The sequence below is a fragment of the Silene latifolia genome, unplaced genomic scaffold, assembly GCF_048544455.1.
Source record: "Silene latifolia isolate original U9 population unplaced genomic scaffold, ASM4854445v1 scaffold_95, whole genome shotgun sequence".
Lineage (NCBI taxonomy): Eukaryota > Viridiplantae > Streptophyta > Magnoliopsida > Caryophyllales > Caryophyllaceae > Silene > Silene latifolia.
In genome coordinates this window covers 471,521-494,270 of record NW_027413826.1, presented here as the reverse complement: position 1 = coordinate 494,270, position 22,750 = coordinate 471,521, and the positions used below count along the sequence as shown (strand labels likewise).

Genomic DNA, 22,750 nt, shown 5'->3' with positions numbered 1-22,750 from the left:
ATAACAAGATAATTTGATTGAAATATCAAATTAACAAGGAATATGGACATTGTATTGGTATTCATATAGTTGAAGAATTGTGAAATGCGGCACTGCAATATTGCGTCAAACAAAGAAATCATATGAATTCCACTAATAAAAACGAGAACTTCTTGCCAAGTCAATCCAAAATCGCTAGTAAAACGCAAATTGCAGGTCTTTCAACTCAGCCAAGTTAATTCTTGCGCAATGCAATTCAAAGCCAACTAATGAAGTTTTTTGTTTTTTTTTTTATAAATCGAAGTAATAATTTGTTCAATAAGAATCATAATTGAAGAACTTGAGTGAAATTTAATTAGGATTTTTTAGGAGAGAGGGAAAAGATAAAATTAAGGTTTTTTAGTTGAGGAAAGGGCAGTGTTTGGAAATATTAAGAGTCTCGGTTTAGTTTGGATGAGTAGGATCCCTCATTTTAAATCCCGGCCCTTTCAGTCGTGACCCGATAACTACGTGGTGGGTAGCTTAGACGGGTGACGATTCTGTGTGTGCCATTCATGTTTTTTTACTCGGCAAATGATGGTGAGTGTTCGTTCAAATATCCGTGGATGCTAAGCTCGCCTGCAGATCGAACTGAATTCCCACTCTCCCACCCACACACACACACACACACACATGTACGACCTCAAATCACAAGGGTTTCAAAATTCAAAATTTGTTGAGTACTTTGGTGATCATATTATTTTAAATCATGCAACCTTCCAGGGAGAAGAGTCAAGCTAATCAAGATAACTGGTAATCAATCATACTTCTCAACCTTCATTACTCTTTTCGTCTCACTCGTTTGTTTTATCTTTTAGTCAAAGATAATCAAATGATTAGGACGGATGGAGTATATATGTCTGTCTGCGATTTGATTTCCTCTTATATTTTGATTTTTACTACTTAATCAAGTATGAAACTTTGTAGAATTTGTCTTTGTTCACTGAAAACATGTTATAATTCAATCTTTCTTGCAATAATTAATGGGGGCAATTTATTGTTGAAAAAGGAGATAGAGTTGTTGATTTCTTGAATTTGATTTGGATTCGACTTTCATTGATTAGATAGCTCCATTTGTTGACTTAAACCTCAGACTCATGTGTTATTTCATGTCAAATTAGGCAACCCATTCGCGCTCTTTGACAGAGTATTACTTGCAAAAGAACTTGGTTTTAGTTCCATAGTGTCACCCGGGTAAATCACTCTTTAGTCATGGATTAAGCGTTGTCTGCTTATTTATCAGGGCGGCAAATGGAGAGGATTCTCCTGTTATAACCATCGAGTATCTTCGTGCAAGACTGCTCGCTGAAAGATCAGTCTCAAAAGCGGCAAAAGAGAGAGCTGATGAGCTTTCAAAACGGGTCCGTTTTACCTATCTGCGGGTTTCTTTCTTTGCTTTAGACAGGTCGTACCTTACATCATGGTTTATTTAATATGTTATAGGTCAAGGAATTAGAAGATCAGTTGAAAATTGTGAGTCTTCAGAGAAAAAGGGCAGAGAAGGCAACTTTGGATGTTCTATCATATCTGGAGAGTCATGGTGTTAGTGATATATCTGAGTTATATGAATCTGAGTCTGATCAGGAGGATTCACTGTGTGAATCAAACACGGGCAAAATTAATGAAGACAAGAACTTTGACTCTTTGAGAACAAATGAGCATGGTAAAGAGTCTTCAGGTTCAGATCACGAGTCTGCTCCTTCGTCAATTGGCTCATTGTCTTGGAAAGGCAGGAACAAGACCGCTCCACTCATTGAAAAGAAATATTTTGATTCTCCTACTCGAAGGCAAACAAATTCTCCTCTGACCAACTCTTCACCCAGACGACGTCATGGAAAATCATGCCGCCAGATCAAGCGAAGAGAAGTGAGGTACATTGTTTCTAGTCTTTTCTGAAATTGTGTGATGCTAAGTACTTTCTCTCTTAAATTTTATTTCCTCAAGGCACTTTTGTTTACTATTGATATTGTCATTTGTGGTGTTGTTTCTTATCTCAATCTTCAACATCTTGCATCCGTTTGACATTTACTAGCATAACCTTTTTCCTTTGTCTGAATAAGGTATTCATGATAGAAAGTCATAGGGCACTTATAAAGAATTCTCTAAACGGAGAACCAATCTAACAAATGCCAAATAAAAATCTTCAATTTTAAAATTAGATCTCAAATCTCAAACTAATTTGACAATTGAGTATGCCTCTTATAACTATCTTTAGACCATCGTCTATAGTGACTCTTCATACGTACTCAGAATATCCTCGTTCGTTGTTTCTCTGTCCCACATAACAACTTAGTTCAACTTTTCAATTATCACTAAAAAATACCTCTAACAATGAGCTTCTCACCATCTTTCCTCTCCTACTTTATCCTACCAAACACTTATCTCTCTCATAATTTAAAAACCTTGTATAATTTTCGGAAGAATAATTTTGGCGATAAATTTATGAATACCAAACGTTCAGAGAATTAGACCATGTTGGTAAAAACAATTTTTCCAAATAAATACTTTGCCCAAAAAATATGAAGTTTGTAAAAGTTTATTATCCTAATAAATAGAAAAATAGGTAACAACGGAAATTAATCATCATACAAGTATAAAACACTACAATTTAAAATAGGCCCGCATTGAACATACATTATATTCCGTATTACACTAGTACTTCTGCCTTTTTCGCTAGAATTGTATTTTCCTTATTTGGCATATTCAGTGTAATTCCTACATTTCTATCTTGGCTATATTATTGTGTAAAATGACACTTCCTTATTGGGTGAAACCCACCTCCTTCTCACAACCTTAATATTTGTGCCGAAAGCAAATATTGCAATTCTATAGAATAGGAGGGAGTACTTACATTGTAAATAGAGCAATGTGTGGGAGTATGTATGACAGTCTATTTATGAAAGTTAATTTTTTTTTTGAAATTTGGTACTTTTTACAAAAACATTATTTTAACTTTAAAATTTGAATCTTATGAAAATATGCTTCCAGAAACTCGATCCAGCTAGGCAAAAAGAATCCCTGATTAAGAATCCCAAACTGGTGTCGTTTGGCAACAAAAAAAGAAAAAGAAAAGGAATGGATGAGCCGGAAATGGCTGACCGTGTCCTCTTCACGCAAGAATTTGCTCAAACAAGCGATGCGTTGACCCCACCAAAACACATTCTCCTTGTCACCATTAGAGCTCTTGTGACAATTGTGAGTGAGGAGACTCTCTTTTATCTATACGGAGAACTTCTCACCAATAGAGATGGTCTTATGCTATATTTGAGTGGATTCACCATTCAATTAAATTTACAAGAAAGATCATCTGTTATTGGCTTCAAGGATATTTTTACGATTAGTTTGAATCCATTACGAGACCCCCAACGAAAGATCAATAAATTTCTCTTATTGTACATGATAGACTTTATAATAGTCCCTGCAGAAAGAAGTGGGGTGAAAGTCACCAAAACTGAGAACTTTATTATTGAGACTATGATATATGATTATATTAAAAGACTAGTAAATCATGTTGAGGTATTACTGTTGATTGCATGTCGATGGTAACCCTAAGAACTTGTTTATGTACTAGAGTTTTTTATTTTTGAGAGAAAAGGAGGAGATTTAGCTACTTATTGAGGGAAGTATTAATATTTATTATTATGATGGAATATATTTGCCTAGTAGTATACACCATGGTTCTAGTAGTAAATTATCTCACTAAACTGGTTCACTTCTTTTTAATTGTGATGTAGCAGTCATTCAATGCAAATTTAATTTTAGGTCATTTGGATTTAACCTCTTTGTTTTAGACAAAAAGGGTTAAGGATGCGTGCATCAGAGGCCTCCTTACTTCATCTTTTATGGAGCCCTTGAGGCTCTCGAGTAATGTTGTTGGTGTTATATCTAATGGGAAAACTAGTAGAAAACATTTCTGGCTGAAAGGTACTAGTGTATAACTTAAAATTGTAAACTTTTGAAGCCTGCTCTTCATTTTACATGATACCCCAGCCTGAGATTTCTACTTTTCTGGTATGTTGCTTGGACTCTTCCATATTACCTCTCGTACTTGTATCAGACACTCTACACTCGGAGATGGGTAGGCGCTCAAACATTTTCTGTTAGACAAAAAACAAGAATTTTTTTTACTTCAAAAAATAACCGAATCTGACACTTGGACACACACTCGTGTGTATTGGAAACTTCTAACTGAGTCCGCTCAACATAGGTTTTATGCATCTAGTTATGGTGCCACATTTCTATATGCAAGTTTGCGTATAATTTTGATTGCTACGCGTATTCTCTCAGTGTTCTTGACTACTAATTATAGACATTCTTTTTTATTTGATTTTTTTATTTTTATACTCCCTAGTGTTGATCTTATCAAGCCTCCTATCTACGCAGTGAAGTATAAGCAGGCCTCTTTAGCTTGTCCTCTCTGAAATTTCTTAAAAAAATATCAACTTCATTAATCTTAGACTTTGATATATTTTATGAGTTTTTGGTTTATCCTCTGTTGTGACTATGTAACCATTAAACCCACAATATTGCATGAACCCAAAGAGGACCATATTATATTGGTGAAGTTTTCAATACAATTGGTTTGTTGGGGTTCATTTTGCCAGGTTAGTAGTTGAGGAACCAAGTCATAGCACTTTGAAGACTGATGTTCAGGACAGCAATAGGCTGGGCAGTTCAGTTGATCAGGCTTATTGCTTAGACACCAAGAGTGTCAAATTGGAACAATCTTCAGATAGACTAGTTGAGAGAGGTTTTAGAAGGAATGAAGTCTCCCTCTCGTTTGAAGATCAAACCCAAGCTGGTGATGCTAGCAGTTCCAATCGTAGGCATGAGCCCAGTGGAGAGATGATGGAAAGAGCCCTAAAACATCAAGCTCAGCTTATAGGACTCAATGAGGCTCAGGAGAAGGCTCAAAGAGATTGGGAGGACAAGTATGCAGATAATCACATTAGTGTGCAGGTACACAATTCCTAACATATTATTAATTAATGACTATGTAATTTGTCCATTTCCAGTTCTTGCACTAGTTATATGGTGGCTAGAGATAAAAAAATAGTATAGTTGTTTCTCTTAAATGACAACATTTTATATAAATGATATGGCACACCTAACTAGTTAAATTACAGTGATTTACTACCTCAGTGCCATTTATATTCTCACCAGTTGATTTTGATGGAATTTGATCATTAATTATCATTTTGAAAATGTTTTAGCCATTGTATATACGGAAAAAACTCTGTCAAAGTCAAATGAGAGCAATATTTTTGCGATGGAAGCAGTAGATAAATGTATCATTTACAATTTGTAGTTACTAAGGTGATATATTGCCGAAAGCTGGTTACAAAAGTAGGAAACCTAAGCAAGCATTTAATCGCTTCCGAATTACTTCATCAAAGGAATTAATAACATATACGTCTTCTCCAACTATAGGCCAAGGTTTTTAAGACACTAACTTAAATATTCATCTGGGCTTTTCCCAACTGTCCCCTATGAACTAGAACTTTGTGTTGCCAAATTAGCTCAACCACCCGTGAAATTGGAATTAGTTTGTGCATTCTCATGATTGCGTTTTGTGAACATTTTTGTATCGAATACTCTCTTAAGTCCACATATCTTGTCCGAAGTAGTCTAATGAATCAAGCAAGCCTCAATCAACCTACTTATTCGTGCCTTAGAGGTCCTTGTGGAACTTAAAAATTGCTTTTATTTAAGAAGAATACATTGGTTAACCATACTCTCTTAACTACTATGCATACAAGTGATACAACTATACAAGCATACAACCTTAGGCTAATTAGTCATTTCCGTTACCTCCATAAAAAATGGGAATTGGGGTCAAAGGATGGGAGACTTTGCGTAACAAGTCATTTGCGTGATATTTGTATTCCAAAACTGCCCCCATACAAATATGCATTTATGCAATCTGTATATTCCATTAAATTTGTTACTTGTTAGGGAAAAGTTTGTATTTTGACAATTGTCTTTCTTTTTGTACATGTGGTACATTTATCATCCTATCCTTGTTAGTTTTGATCCACATGTATTATCATTTTTAATCCATCCTATTTTGTAGATATTAAATTAAATAAATATATATGCTAAGTTTTCAATCCATTTATAAGGAAGTGCGCTAAATTAATTAAAGTGGGCTTTCGGGTGAAAATTTCGAAATGGTGCAGATATTATTGAAGACGGAATAGAATTTATAGTTGGAAAAATTGATAACAATAATCCCACCTTAAACTTTCTTCTCATAATAATCCCACCTATCATTAATCTCAAAATGATCTCACCTTTACATCATATCTTCTCAAAATAATCCGTATGAAAATGTGACCTAAGATATGAGGTCAATTTCCAATTCCAATTCCATCTCCCTATTCCAAGTCCCTCCACTGCAAGTTGCAACTACTCATCCTTTTAACACCTCCATGCCCATCTTCGATCAATGCCGGCATAAGCGTTTAGCTTTGACAATTGATATTTACTCTTTTGGCTCAACTCTGTTGTTCTGCCGAATCGACCCAGCTCCTTGAAACTTCACCATTCTCATACCCTCTCTCCGTGCTTTTCCCGTCAGTGTCTCCCCTCACTCTCTCAATTAATTCCCAGAATCCTTCATATTATTCTTCTTTATTTTTTTTAAGAACATTGTTCATATCACCCAAAATATTGCCCAAAGAATCATCACTGAAATCTTCATTCTTGTACTAAATACTTCTCAACTTTAGCATATAAATCCTCGTGCTTGATCATTTTTTTTAAATAACTACACAAATTAAACTAATCATCTCATAATCGAGAGTACACAAGCGACCTACAAATGTTTTCCACAATACTAATCAACAAATTTTAAAGATTTTAGTTTCTTCGGAAATCTTGTATATCCAATAATGGTGATTACGCCTATATCCAATTACGGTGATAATTCGAGTGCTAAGCAATTACGCTGCTGCTGCTGCTGGTGGTGGTGGTGGTGAATGGACTAAAGTAGGATAAGTGGTGGTGGGTTTAAAAGAAAAAAGTGGGAGAAGCAAGGGAAGAGTTAAAATCAGGAGTAAAAAATACAGTGGCAGGAACCGTAAAATAAGGGTAGGGTAAAAGAGATAACTTTAGGAAAAAAAAAAGGAAGCTACCAGTTAAACAGGTAACAAGTCATATAGCTTATTTGGAGAAGATGGGGTGTAAAGGTCAGATTATTATGAAATTAATTAAAGGTGGGACTATTATAGGAAGAAACGTAAAAGGTGGGATTACTCTTGTTAATTAATCCTTTATAGTTGTGTGATACTGTGATATTGATTGTTTCTTACAATACATACAATTATTGACTCTGTATAATGTAATTTTTCATCAACTTTAAAAAAGAGATAAATTATAGTCTTTCTCTAGCTGAAGAGGCTAACTCGTGGTTGATATCCATCTTACTCTCCAAGGGAATTCATGGAGTCATCAAACGTGCCATCTCACTCTCAAAGGGAATTCATGGAGTCATCAAACATATTTTGTGTTTTCTTTAAGGGTTGAAGTAAAGTTAATAACCCAACTTTTATAGTCTCGAATCTATATTATTAATAAATAAATCTTATATTATAAAATAGTGTTTCTCTAGCTAAAGAGGCTAACTCGTGATTGATATCTATCTCACTCTCGAAGGGACTTCATGGAGTCATGAGTCATCAAACATATTTTTTATACACTAAGTCTTGCTTAAGACTGATCTTAAATCTTAAAACAGGTTAAATATTACCACACAGTGGTAATATTCCTTTTGTTTTGGGAATAAGAAATAAGGGATTGATACCAATAAGAAAGAGTGATTTGTAAGTTTTATGAGTACAACTGCCGAAAGATTAGCACATTAGTAAATAATCGATTTTGCTATGTTATACACAACTTACGGTCTGACACTCGGATATCGAGGATAAGGTAAGCCCGGCATTGCCGGGCCATAAAAACTAGTGTTCCTAAAACATACGGGAAAGTATATCTTTTAGCTCATTATCTCTACCGTGAACTTCGATGGAGTTTGGTGACTTTGGTCCTTATTTGTTTTGTTATTATTGTTATTTTATATTCATCATCCTTATTACTCCCTCCGTCCCGGTCCCGGTCATTTTCTTTTCTATTTTGGGGTGTCTCAGTCAATTGTTGTCCTTTCTATTTTAGGATTGCATCTGATGAGCAATTTCATCATTCACACTCAATTTGATGCACTGGTCATCTTATAATTGGCACCCTCCTCTTTCCTTGGTCTTTGAGCCAAAATCAAAGGACAACAATTGACCGGGACGTATGGAGTATTATTTTTACGACTTTTTGAACTGTTTCACTCATCTTCTCCTATTATTCTTCTTAATTAATATTTGAATGACCTTTTCTTTTAATCTGATTTGATTTGTTTTTTCTTTAAATTTCCTATTTTTATTTATTTCATTATTGTTGTATTAATTGATTTTCTTTTTCTAAATCTTTTTTTATAGAAAAAATCTTTCATAATTCTTTGTTATTTGCTTTTAGATCAATTATTTATCATGTTTTTCTTTTCTTATTTCCTTTTTCTATTTCTTCTGTTTTCTCTTGTGTATGTAACTAGTGGTTGTCTTAATGTAAAACTAATCTGTAATTCTACTCTTACTATAATTAGGATATGCAATATTTGCTCGAGCTGTTCTAATAAACTAATTCTAGTTGTAGTAGATAAGGATGTTTGTTACATGTGCCCAAAGCATCTTCATACACGCCTAACAAAATAAGGTCGCCTAGGGGTGTTAACGAGCCGAGCCGAGCCCGAGCTTGGCCTTGCCCGGCTTGTGCTCAAGAACCAAAACTCGAGTTCGAGCCGATCTCGAGCTTACCCGAGCTTGAAAAAAATGTGCTCGTTATAAAGCTTGCGAGCTTTAACACGAGCTCGAGCCAAACTCGAGCCCAAATCAAGCCTATATAAAATTGTTTTTTTTTGTTTGTTTTTTTTTTTCTTCCGATATTTTCAATAACAAGGCTCGAAGGTTATATGTAAAAATATTTGGCAAATTAACGAGACATTTGATATGTGTGATACAAAGATATAATCATGATAAAATATTCTTTATAAAACATGTCCAATATCTTATGTAATCACACAAGTTTGAGCCGCTCGCGACCTTTTCGAGTCGAGCAGCCTTTGCTCGGCTTGACTCGTTAAACTCTCGAGCAGAACCCGAGCGCGGGCCGAGCTTTGACCGAGCCGATCTCGAGTCGCTCGCGAGCTGTCTCGTCTCATTAACACCCCTAGGGTCGACGACTGTTCTTGTTCTAATTCTCAGCTCAATACTCGAACATCATTATCCCATTCTTAAAGAAAAGTTGCCCTGGAATCGTCGAAGGCTTCAAGTAGAAAAACCAAATCCAAGCACATATCTTGTAACTTACTTGTAAGTAGCCAAAAACTATAGAATTTATACTCTAGCACATATCCAAAAACTCTTTTAACTCATCATCTTCAATTTAGCCTCCAAGCTTTTAAATGTCCACTCTTTTAAATTTATCGTGCCTTCCACCCATCTACCCTCTGATCAATGATTCATCAACAACAACTTGTGGTTTTCGCAATTCACTATGGAATATATCACCATTATAAAGAAGTACGCTCAAACTGATTTTTCCTTTGCTATTTCCGTTGAGGTGCTTCCCATTATATCGTATTAGTGGGGATTTATATAACTGAAATAAAATTCGTTGTAAGCAAGTCCCTTTTAAAAGAACATCTGGAACATATCACCATTATAAGACTATAGAGGAGGGGATCGAAAATTCAAGTGGATCTGGTTAATGCTATTGTGAATGCATGTATATATCACATCTGGAGACAACAGAACAAGAGCAAATTTGAGTTGGTTCTCCTCCGGTGGAGTGAAACCTCTAGCTCGACAATTTAAGCCGAAAAAGGGAAGTACAAAGCCTAAGTTTGCATGAAACAAACCGTTTGTTAGGCGTGTCCTTAGAGGACGATTTGGATATGACTAGGCCCGAACACAAAGCAATAGGACTAGCCTCGATAACTCAAAGCACATAGCAAATGAGTTACCAACCCCAAGCACAAAGCAATGGAGCTCTTCAAGCACAAAGCAAAGAAGAGATTTTTTTTGAAGAAAAACACTTGGTTTTTTTCTTGGTTTTAACTTAATCAAATCTGAATATTACACTTAAGAGATATAGCCCAAGTCCTTCTAATCCTAACCATCCAATTTACATCCAAGGATTAGCAAAAGATAAGCAATAAACAAAGGAAAAAGGAAAAGAGTCCCTCCTAGGAAGCCGTGTGGCTCTACAACAATAAGAACAATCCAAATGAGTCTTCTCTAGGTCTTACATAAGTCTTACAACAAAAGGGTCTTTTGAAATTGAGAAAAGCAGCCTCCTTGGACTATCTTGGCCGGCCAAAAGCATCTCCTTAGTTCTAGGATTGTCTTGATTTATTAACTAGAAAGGATAGGACCATTTGGAAGCGAACATAGGCCAATTGTTGTAAACCGATAAACTTGTTACTCGGTTTTGTCTTGTGATTTTTTCCTAGCTCGGATCCTTATTCGAAATGAAGTCCCTAGACAAAAAGTCTCAAAATTCATTATAGAAACGCGACGTAACAAAATTTATCATGCTTTCCTAGACGGATTTTGAGTTTGACACCAAAACAGGAGACGAGCCAAAACCGGGTTGTAGAACATCTCAGGAATTCAGAAGCATCTTGTTGGAGCCATATCTCTTAGCTCCGGATGAATCTTAAGGCCTATGATAGCTCGTTTGAAAGCTAATGAAGTTAACTTTCATCTCCAAAAAGAATCAACCTTAAACAATGAGTAAATCTTGAGTTATCCAACGTTTAGTGCTGATGGGTCAGAAGTTGTCCAGAAACGCATAGGCTGTGTTTGCATCACCCATATCTCAAGGTATAAAATTGATATTGTGGTGATTCAAAATCCATGATCTAGTTAAGACCTTAAGCTTTCCAATGACATAAAAATCAAAGGATTTTCATGAGTATAATTGGAGATATAAAGCTTGGAAATCAGGCCCGCTGGAATGACACTTCAAAAAGCGATGAAATGCATTCAATTGTGATCCATTCCTTGGACTTTTTCTTTTCGCTTAAAAATGAATCACAATGCAACAACTTTTGTTGCATCCGGCCTCAAAAAGTAGCAGCAGCTGACCTTCTTGGTGAAATACGATTAAAACTAAGGGGAAGCAAGGTGAAGGATGATGGTAATGATAAGGTTTGGATTCAAAGATTAGTGGTAGGCAGAAATTGAAGTGAAGGATTTTGAAGAAATCTGGAGCTGAGGAAGAAGAAGGGACGAGATGAGATTTTGTTGTGAGAGAGTGAGGATAGGGTTTTCTGATTATTTCCCAATCTCACTTTTGTTGTCTTAGTTGTTGTTAGCAGGGTGTCGGGTTTTTGTGTCGAGTATTTGGCCCAATATGCGAGCCCAATTGTTGTTGAGTAGGAGTGAGCCCACGACCGTCTTAATGTATGGCTCTGTCTCCTATTTGTATGTCTCCTATTTGTATGCTGACTTTTTCTTTTGATATATACTTACATTTTATCAAAAAAAAAAATAAAAAAAAATAAAAGAACATGTCAGCATTGTCTTTTGATTTTTTTTTTTTCGATATTGGATCCGTCATTCAATCACATTTTCATCATCAAAAATAGGTGGTTGGTTTAGGTTAAAAGAAAGATGTACTTTCTTTATGAGGTTCTTCAAAACAAATTAAATCGTTCTTCCCATCCCCCTCTTCGTGAATAACATCAAAAGATCCAATATTTTCCACTTCTTTGTTGATTCCAATAGATTGGATGAAAATTGTATGCTGTTTGCTTGTTTCATGCTCTTCAGGCCTTTTTGAACTTATAAGACTTATGGCCAAAGGGAGAAAATAACAAGCAGTTTGTATGGCTTGTCTTCTCATATATCCTTGTCTTTGCACTAGTTTTGGCCAACTCAAATCCTCAAAAGAGATGGCATCACACCTTTTTTGTTCCGCTTCCTTTACATGCTGATTACTCGTTAATAAACATTTAATTTAATCCATTATAAATGTTTGTCTTACATGTCACGTCATCTATATGTGAGTCAGGCTCTCAACAAGACTACCTCTTTAATCGACAATATCGTCATTATCATCTTTACATTGCATGTTGCAGGACTCGTGTGAACCTGGTAATCATTCAGATGTCACAGAGGAGAGAGACGAGAACAAAGCAGGCGTAGCTCATCTTGGCGAAGTTACTGCAAACCATCATGATGGCCAGAAAGAAGGGTCGGAAGGGAACTTTCAGAGGAAACAATCATCAATCACCCATTTCAATAGTTTCAAATTGTCACCGGATGCTGATACTGGTCTAACGGGTAACGATAATTTGAGTGAGATGCAGTCTTACAGATTTACAGCTTCGGATTTTGCATTTCCGACAGTAAGCAATGAACCAATCCAGAAGCATGAAAATGGACACCATTCGATTGTGCCTCATGAAGAGCCTCATCGGCCAGATGGTATCCTTAGTGCTCTACAAGAAGCCAAGTTAATTTTAAAACAACAAATAAGTAGCTTGCCCAAATCAAATGAATCTGCTCAGGACGATGATGTATATGGGTTAAACATTCCTCTCGCATGTAGCCGCCTTTTTAGAGTGCCAACTGATCTTCCATCTCAAGCTCCCAGTCATAGCAGATCATTGTTGCCGGGCAGTTCTCGTCTATTTTCCGATACAAATGGTTATGGAAGAACTTATTTACAGGGTTACCACAGTACGTCAAGTCCTATGGACCCTCGGTGTAGTAACTCGCCGTATGTGACTAAGCTGGGCGACTCAGCAAGACAAGCACTTGATTTCCAATCCAATCCCAACCTAGCATCATCTAGTAAATTGGGTTCCTTGCCATATACAAGTTCTCCGGAATTTTCATTGTCACCGAATCGAGTATTAAACAGTCGGCTTCCAATGAGTGAATTTGGGTTACCTCCGTCAGGGAGCCCTTTGGTTTACAATCATGATTTTCGACCTGATATGTACAGGTAGTTGAAGAAGTCATTGCACAGTTGTATATCTGCTGGTTCCTTAAATCCTTAACAGTTAAACATGTATAAATGCTTATGTATCACACCAGGCATGTTTTGCATGATTTAGCATAACATCGACATTGCCTTGAGCCCATAACACGCATGCAATGTATTTAATGTTATAGATACGATGACTCTTTGCTTTAATCTATTTGCTTTGTATGCATTAATTTGATTTCCAATTCAATTTGGTAGAGGATATAGGGCTCTAAACTTAATATTGCATTTTACAATTTGCCTTTCAACAGCTAAATGGAGTATTTGTGCGTCATTACAGTTTTGGATGGAGAATAAATATTGTTTGTTGTTTCGGATAAAAAATACAGGAGGCTTAATTAATTGAATTGACTCTGTTGGGAGGATCCGTTCAAATCTACTTCACCCTCTAGCCAATAAAGTACAAAGCAAAATTATCTTTAGAATGATTGAACCTTTTAGATTTGTTGCATATTTATTCTAAATTAGAAATGACTCTCACAACCATTTGGAATTGGCCATCTAGATACCAAGGATTTTTAGTAAGGGGTGAAGGTATGTAACACCCGCATTTATCCAGGAGTTTTAACTATATCTTCTCAAATAAATAAGGGTGTTACCATCACGGCGAACTGTGGTAGCAATACCAAATTAAACAAACAAACAAACAATAGTTTAACAATTAGTGATTACAATGAATTACAACTTAATCACATTCACTTACATCTTTTACCATAGAACTCAAAACTATTAATACAAATAAATAACGGAAAATATAGCAAATCACCCTCATAAGTTGGATACTATGTGCAATCAAGCCCCTTAACTTATAAATGTAGCAAATCAATCCCATAAGTTTCTCTTAATGTGCAATTAACCACATATCTTATTTTTAAGAATACAATTTGATAATTAAATATTTTACTATTATTGAAAATCAAAATTACTGATTAGATTTTAATCCTAAAATTCTTGTTTATTAAAAAACATGTTGAAATATTTTTTTTAAATTTTTTTTGGTGAAAAATGTTCCTAATATGAGAATTGTTAATGGTGTTACAATGAAAAGTTACATGACTAAATTTTTGTTTATATTAAAATTGGTTCGCATTTTTAAGTTGAATATGTAAATATTATATTTAATTATTTAAGAAATATATTTATAATAGTTTTTATAAGAGAAAACAATAGGTTTTAGTTAAAAAAGGGTAAATTTTTTGATTTGTTCTTAATTGCACATTTTTTGAAAGTTATGGGGCTAATTTGCTATACGGGAAACTTAGGGAGCTGATTTCCACATAGTTCATAAGTTATGAGGTTAATTCCATCTATAATCTACTCAACTACTAAGTAATGATCATCTCGTGTTCACTCATTCCCGTACCAGCAGGAAGCAACCACATTCATTAGCAACCATTACATCAACATATATATAACACTGCTCCCCAATATGACCGGTAAATATCATATGCATTATCACATGCCAGCGATTTGAAAAGGATTTGTAAACACACACATAAACCACATAACGTCAACCAAGGTTAAGTAGGTAAACCAAATTAACAATTATATATAACCATCATACAATACTGACCAAAATTACTGAACCCGTATAAAAGACTATCAATGACCAATCCGACAGAATCCAAACTCAAATGTCATTTCCAAACTCAATTCATATATCGCATAACTCATATATATGGCCGCATCGCAACACCGTCCTCAACAATCTCAATGTCCAACAATCTCAATATCCAATCCTCAAAATAATACCAGAACCAAAGGCACTAACAATACTGTTCTGTTACTCAATAAGACGGTCATAAGACGTCCATTACCAAACAACATCCAACTGACACCAACATACAATCAACACGTTCAATATATAACACCCCCTTTTGCCCTGGAGCCATTAGCACGACATCCCCAAGTAATAAGAGGGTTACCATCTCGGTTGCTCAAGGGATTACATATCAACAATAAAAGAACAGTTTAAATAACATTATTAAAATCTAACCGATCCGTTTAAAATTTCAAATTTCAAATTCCAAATCCCAAAACAGCGAATGTAAAAGAGTGATCATAATCTAAATAAAGACAGATGCTATGTGAGACTCAAGGCCAATCGCGCATCCTCTAAACACTCCAACAATTCAGTACAAACCACATGATTACCTATCAAGACTCACTGCTCACTATTTGGCGAAAATATCAAATGGATCATAGCTGATAAGTTTAAAAAGAGTTCTTACAACAAAAGCACATCAGTCATCTACCAGTCAATACAAATAATCAAGCTCATAAATACGTGACAAACATACTCATCAGAAATATCATCCAAACCATATCAACATCACCAATACCATCATTTAGAAGTGCCTCCTAAGATCACAGGTGAAGAGTCTATCGATCCGAAATACTCAAGGGGGGGGGGGGGGATTGAGTATAGTAAAGTATGCCCACTTTTTCGATTATCCGTATGTAGCATGTATGTCAATAGATTATTTGATGTTTATGGATTAAACTCGACTAATCAACTAACGTTGCAAAACGTAAAGAAACGAAAAAAAGAAAGAATGGAAGAGACACGTGGGTTTTTGAAATGGTTTAGTTTCACAATTCGAAACCTACGACCACTATTCTCGATTAATAATTTTAGTACCTTTCTAAGGATCACAAAATTATAAACCCACTTGTACAACTAAGTCTAGTTGTAACTCACTTTGAGTATCGTTAAATACTCGACATATCTTACGCTAATAAGAAAGTGTAAGATTGTTCTTTTGATGTTCACACAACCAAACGTATAAGAACGGATTTAAGCACTAGTATCCAATAACTTAATTCTTAGAAATAATAGCAATATGAAGCACGACTTTTCTATATAATTTCTGTATGCAAAACAAAATATGTTTAGTCGATTTAAATGTAAAGGTCACTCGATTTGTTTGCAAAAGAATTTTATAGCATGAAAAGTTAGTTTTAAATACAGAAACACTCGTGTATATATAGTAGAGAGGAGAACTAAGTTTTTATTTACAAAACCTTAGGGAGCCGTGAGATCTCGTGTAGAATGCTATGCAAGAAACAAATATTATCTTCCTATATTTACAATAACAATATTCTATAAGATAAGAAAGAATAAATCTTAATAATATAAAAGAGATAACAAATCTCAAATTAAATATTATCTAATATTTAATCCAATCTTTAACTTGTACAAAGGATTTTGTGTAGAAGACAATGGCTCATAAGCCCATGTTCATTTTAAGAACTTGAAATAAGAGTATAAAGTGGTGTAAGAGATGTGTTTGAGGTCCCGGATGAACACCCTTTATATAGGACCAAGAGACGAAACGTAAACAATTAATGAGGAGGTCACCCCAATCGAGGACGCCCCACCTCGATCGGGGTCGTGTGTTTTCCATTTTTCGCCTTAATTCCGTCTTAACTTCTTGCTTAATGTTTATGCGGAATCCGATGCTTGCTTATTTATGCGTCCATCAAAAGTATCCTAGGGATCATTTGGCATCCAATGCAAGCTCTTATCATGGGGTTTTAATTGGACTTCATTTCTTCACATATCCACCAACCAAAATTGATTTCCTTTTGCTCGGATTTTCCAATTTCTTCCCAAAATGCCCCTATACTTCCCGGAACGCCCTTGCATGGTCAAGACTTGATCTCATTAGCTTCGTGAACTTGAGTGATTGCTAATTTGATGGGAAAAAGCTACCAATAGCTTCATTTCCTACAAAATGCAATGAATACGAGCAAAAATACCTAGAACACGGAATTAGCTCACAAATACACTTATACAAGTGAAATAATCAAATCAACCGAGCTAAAATAAAGGGTTAAAGTATGCATAAAATGGACCTATCAGGAACACATATTTTCGGATTCATAAAATTTTCGGGCAAAATTCAATATAAAATTTCACACTTGACATCATAAATGGTATAAAAAGGTGATTAATATCATGAACCAGACAAAATATGCGATAATTGACAAAATTTGGAGGAATCATGTAGATTTAAACGAAATCAGATTAGAACAAATTAAGAGTGATGAGAAAACCATTTCCGTTGTTTAATTAGCAAGAATTAAGAGGATAAAATGGAGTAGAAAACTTAAGTCCAAGCAACAATCATCCACAATGAAGTTTTAGAAAACGATTTAAAGAGATATTGGTATTTTTGTTATGATAAATGATGAAGAAATGCAAGAAACAAGGTAATAATACAAATCTTGCGCATTTCACAACCCAGTAAATGGCACTCGGTCGAGTGCTGAGTCCACTCGGTCGAATGCTGAGTCCACTCGGTCGAGTGACAGTCCACTCGGTTGAGTGACTCACTTCCATAAATTTTCAAGTTTATTGAAATTGGTCCACTCGGTTGAGTGGTAGGGTTTACTCGGTCGAGTGACGGGTGCCTCTCTATGGTTTGCAATTTCCAACTAAGGATTAGTTCTTATACTAGCGACTACTTTACTAACAACTATTACTAATCACACTCTAACTATAGCATTAGTGAAATCCAAACATATATGCGATACTAACATGCCAAAAGACGAGGCTATTGCCCCGCACACACTAACTCGTAATTTTCAAAACATGTTATACACATTACTCATCATACTCAAACACGTAACACTCATACCAATGAATGCGTTTTACATGAAACAATTCTCTACTCGTATCACATATATTCACTCAAGTAAACATTTCAAACTCCATCATTTCCACTATCACATGTTATCATTCACCACACAACGTCTATATCATGCAAGATGTTCAACGAAATATAACACAAGTATTGTCATGTAACATTTCAATTCACCTTTCCCGACTCATAACCACCCACGTAGTGACCAACCGAAACAATAGGATCTAGTTTTGAAATGAGGTATCCTTCTCACCCAAAACCGACCTCCTATTGTCTTATGTCGGATTCATTTTATTGGACACTCCTAGATTCATTTTGGCTCATTGGTTTAGGTTCCAAAATCGTCGCTCTGATACCACTTTGTAACACCCCCTTCTTATCTAGCCAAGGTAATTAGGAGATGTTACCATCTCGGTTTCCCGAGGCTGTAAATCGGAGATACAATCAAGAAACATATGTTATAAATAACAAGTTTAGTGATTACAAAACATGAATGAATAAATAAAAGAATACAACTCGTGACTGCTATCTATGTTATCTATCAACTCTCCAAGTACTCGACACCAAGTCCAAAGCGTGGCCCAAATCCCGATCACGTCAACTAGAAAATCCTGTACTTCACCTGCTCCCCATATGATCGGAAATATCATATGGATCGACACAGGCCACCCCGGAAATAGGTGACAATTACACAGACACACCAAACGTCAGTTTCAATAAATAAAGTGTGACACGACTCGAGTGTGTGAATATGCAACATTACTATGATATGAATGATATGATATCAAACAACCGCCACCACGGTACCGGGACACCCCTAGACATACCGACAACCACACTGGTACTGTGATACCCCCCCCCGATTGCATTAAAATCTCCACCCACAATCCAAGGCCTCCCAACCTTCCTGTGATAGTGTCTTAACTTATCCCACAAAGGTTCCCTTTTGGCCAATTTGTTTAAGCCACACACCATAGTGAACCAGAAAACTTTCTTCCTGGATTTATCAACAACTTTGGTATGAATACTCTGAATGGAGATATCAAAGACCTCAAATTCAAATGAACCGGGATCCCAGATGAGCCAAATCCTGCCTCCCTTATGCAGGCTGGTATTAGTACAAATGGACCAGTCATCACATAAATTAACTCTAACTTTATTCCAGTTTTATTCTTAATCTTAGTTTCTAACAAATCAAATAAACTCACTTTATTCTGATATAAAAATCTCTTTATTTCTTGTTGTTTATTTGGGTTATTCATATCTCTTATATTCCACACTCAACAACTACCCATATCCAGAATTGGTTTTGCTGGATTCTCCCTTCTCCACAGTTCTATTATCAATCACCCCATCCTAGACTTATGCAAAGAATTGGACAGAGCCTCCATAATGGTCATGTGGGAAATAATCTGTATATTTCCCTTAAAAATAAGGATTATAACGAATTTATAAGATGATTACGAGTCATAAAACTAAATTGCATAAACAAAAGTAGAGAATGAAGAAACAACCTTCGGTCCTAGCAAAATCGGCCTAAGAACAATATCGCAATGATATTCACCTATCAGTTGCACCCAAGATGATATGAGATATGCCCTTTGCTTCTTGCTAGAATCGATCCCCAATTAACTGATTAATTTTTAGGTTTTTAGGTTTTTGTGTTTTTCTTTGATGAGAGGAGGCAAGGTCAGAAAATTAGGTTAGAAAAATTCCCCTCTTAATCTCCCTTTAACCGAGTATTAGGAGTGATTAGGGTAGAATTTTCTCTTCCTATTATTCGGCCCATATTGACCGAAATTAGAGAGATTAATTTCTCTTGTTTTTTCGGTTTTTTCTACTTACCCAAAATAAGGAGATTAAATCTTCTTATTTTGATAGTATGCAAAATGTCTAAAATGTATTAAATATAAATTGTCATTTATATTATTCCGCATTAACAAGTCTACACACAACAACTTGCGGTTGATTTATTAATACGGGTCAATAATAATTTATTATGACAATATCGTATAATTATCATTTGCTGATTAAATATAACCAATTACATTTAATTACGAATTAACATATTAATTCGTCCAAGCTAACATTATATACATTAATTAAAGGGTAAATTAATAACTTATACCTTACATAACTCACTTTTTCAAATCTTATACCTAACATATCTTTTTTTCAAAAGTTATACCAAAAATCCTATTTTCTTCCAATCTTAATACCAAATTTTAAAAAATGATAAAAGTTGACAGCTTTGCCCTTACTAGTTAAAGACAACCACCCTTTCCCTTCCCCATTAAATCTCATAAGTCATACACACATCCCCAATAGCCATCGGCAAGAACCACCTCTCCTCCCACCGGCACTACCACCGTCCCATAGCTGTCCCACCGCCGATGCCCCATCTCCAACTTGTCGAACATCACAACCCCCAAATCCTAACACCTATTCAACACACTCCTCAGATCTGCTCTCTAAAGAGAGATTGAAGACGTCGGGTCTAGTCGAGAAGGCTACTAACATATGAGACTTTCCAAAGGAGCATACAAGATTTGGCCATTTGGGGAGAAAAAATATAGCTTCTGAGGTGAAAAACTCAATCAAAAACGCAAACAAATTGTTCCATAAACATCTTGTGGACAAGGCCCCCGGGAACTGCGTCCGCGGGATCCACACTAGGCATAATCGACTCGAGGTTCTTTCGAATCGAATTAAGACAAATTAGAGTCGCCACCAAGTTTTTTGGGAACTTGGAACCGTTCAAGTCAACTTTACACCTTTCATCGAAAAGCATAAAGCCAATCGACTACGAGTGATTAAAGATAAAGACTTGTACCCTATATCACTCGATTTGAATGACTCTCGTAATCCAATGGTATTTAGACGGATCCACAAACCATAGATCTTGAGTAAGGGGTGAGGGTACGTGTTGGGAAGCCCATAAGGACACCCAACCCCGCTCGTCAATAACGGCCTCTACTAAGTCAAGTATGGATTTCAAACAAGGTCATAGCTACTACGATATATGATATGCAAACATCGTTTTAAACCCTAACATGTGACAACAATTTCTATGTCGTTTTAGATGCAACTAAACTAACTTTGTCAAAGTTGTAATTTAGCATGTGGGTTGATTGATCTAACAACATACAAAACAAAGCAAACAAGGCTTAAGGGGGAATGGGGGAGCCATTGGGATCTACCTATTACAAACCAGGCATTTCATGCCGACGCAACAATAAATTAAAGATACAACTCGATCTAAATACAATTGCTACATATAAAACCGTACACGATACATTACACGGCCAATCGGCCTAGGAAACCGCACACAAGAGGGGTGGCCCATGGCTTACATGACTCACGGCCTTGGGTCACTCCTCGTGATGTGTGCTTTCACTTAATCTCATCGAATTAGACATAGGGCTACGCACCAAAGCATGCATTAGCATAAACCGGGCCATGTTGCTTTAAACAACATGCGATTTACTACGCTCTTACATGCATTGGGACACAACCATCTAACCAAACAAAACTAAGGTTTTTGAAAGAGGTTTTGACTCGATAAAGGGAAACTAACTTGAAAATTACAACTCGATGAACAAACGATAAATTATAAGTTATAAAGCGATAAAGAACAAGCGATTCATAAAACGGACGAAACCAGAAGGACCAAAAGACACGGCCAAATCACGGCCAAACCAAACACGGCTACCCTAGGTCCTAGGTCAGGTTCATTAGTTAGATCAAATGATTGTGAAACAAACTCGAAACAAATTAGAAAACAAGTTGAAAACGACGTTGATCGGTTGAGATGATGTCGCGCAAAGGGGCATTCTACACGGCCTAAAAGGGGTCAAGTTAGGTCAAATTCGCTAATTAATTTAACTCATCGAGTGTCAATAAGAAGGTGCTAATCACGCACTCTCATACTAGCGAGAAATTATGTGAAAGAGAGATGCATTCGATTGAATTACAGAATTGTTAGTTGATTTTAAAGTTATGTCGATGTACCCTAATGTGTCTAATTAGGTTATTAAATTGATCTAATGTCATCTAAATAAGTTATATGTTAACAATCAGAAGTCATACTAACATGCAACGGGTCCTAAGGTGGGTCGAATTGGCCGAGACAAACGAAGGGTCAAAAACGAGGAGCGAAGTTAGAAATTCGTTTTAGTTATGCCCTACCTTGAACACGAGGATATGTAAATGAGACGGGGGTGTACGACCGACTGATGTAGCGGTTTTTTTTCCATCTCAAGTCAACGCAGGTGTTCATGGTGGTACTTTAACTCATACTCGGACTAAACTAGTTTCATAGTTAATTTAAACGATAAATAAAAAGCGATAAACAAACAAAACAAACTATAAGAAAAACAAACATAAAAACGAAATAAAAAAAGGAGAAAGAGGAGGATTTGATGCACCCTCAACCTACATGTATCGTTGACACCGTCTTGGGTCGTAATCGATGGTAGATTTTATCTCGAGAGGCCGTCGTCGACGAAGAAACAAAGCAAACACGCGTTTTTATCGAATCTGGACAGCAACTTTCAAACAGCGATTTCTCCCTCGTTTCACGATGAAAATTCGATTTAAAAGATGTTTTGAAAACTAGAAAGAGAGGAGAACAGAGATCTTAAAGCAACCCCTGCTCGTTTTGAGTTATTGGGCACGAAAAACGAGCACCAACAGAACTGGACAGACAGGAACAAACCGCGAAAACAGAGTGTATAACACTCTGTTTTTCGAGGGATTTCGTGTACTCTCAAGGGCAATTTGGCTCGTACATTTTTGTCTAATGTGTAGATGGATGTTATATGGTTAATTAGGAATAAGAAACTCGAGTTTTGATGGAGGTTTGAAGGAGGAACGAATTGTTTTTTGAAGAGGACACACAAACTGTTTCAGTTTGGATGTCGGTTTTGTGGAAGGTTTTTGAGAGGCAATTAGGGTTTGTTTATGAGGTTTAAAGCTTGTGA

General features: G+C 35.9%; 1 protein-coding gene across 1 annotated transcript; it reads left to right on the top strand.

Annotated features, from left to right (window-relative positions):
- The first annotated feature begins 434 nt into the window (after positions 1-434).
- Positions 435-13,292, top strand: LOC141640619 (uncharacterized). The gene is made up of 5 exons (XM_074449347.1): positions 435-771; positions 1,262-1,379; positions 1,462-1,889; positions 4,623-4,977; positions 12,206-13,292. The coding sequence occupies exons 1-5, from the start codon at positions 728-730 to the stop codon at positions 13,079-13,081; spliced, it is 1,821 nt and encodes a 606-aa protein (XP_074305448.1). The 5' UTR covers positions 435-727; the 3' UTR covers positions 13,082-13,292.
- The last annotated feature ends 9,458 nt before the right edge of the window (positions 13,293-22,750 follow it).

Coding starts and splice junctions, on each gene's coding strand:
- LOC141640619 (XM_074449347.1), top strand. CDS start 728: ATGCAACCTTCCAGGGAGAAGAGTCAAGCTAATCAAGATAACTG. Junction 772..1,261: donor CAAGCTAATCAAGATAACTG/GTAATCAATCAT, acceptor CTTATTTATCAG/GGCGGCAAATGGAGAGGATT. Junction 1,890..4,622: donor ATCAAGCGAAGAGAAGTGAG/GTACATTGTTTC, acceptor TCATTTTGCCAG/GTTAGTAGTTGAGGAACCAA.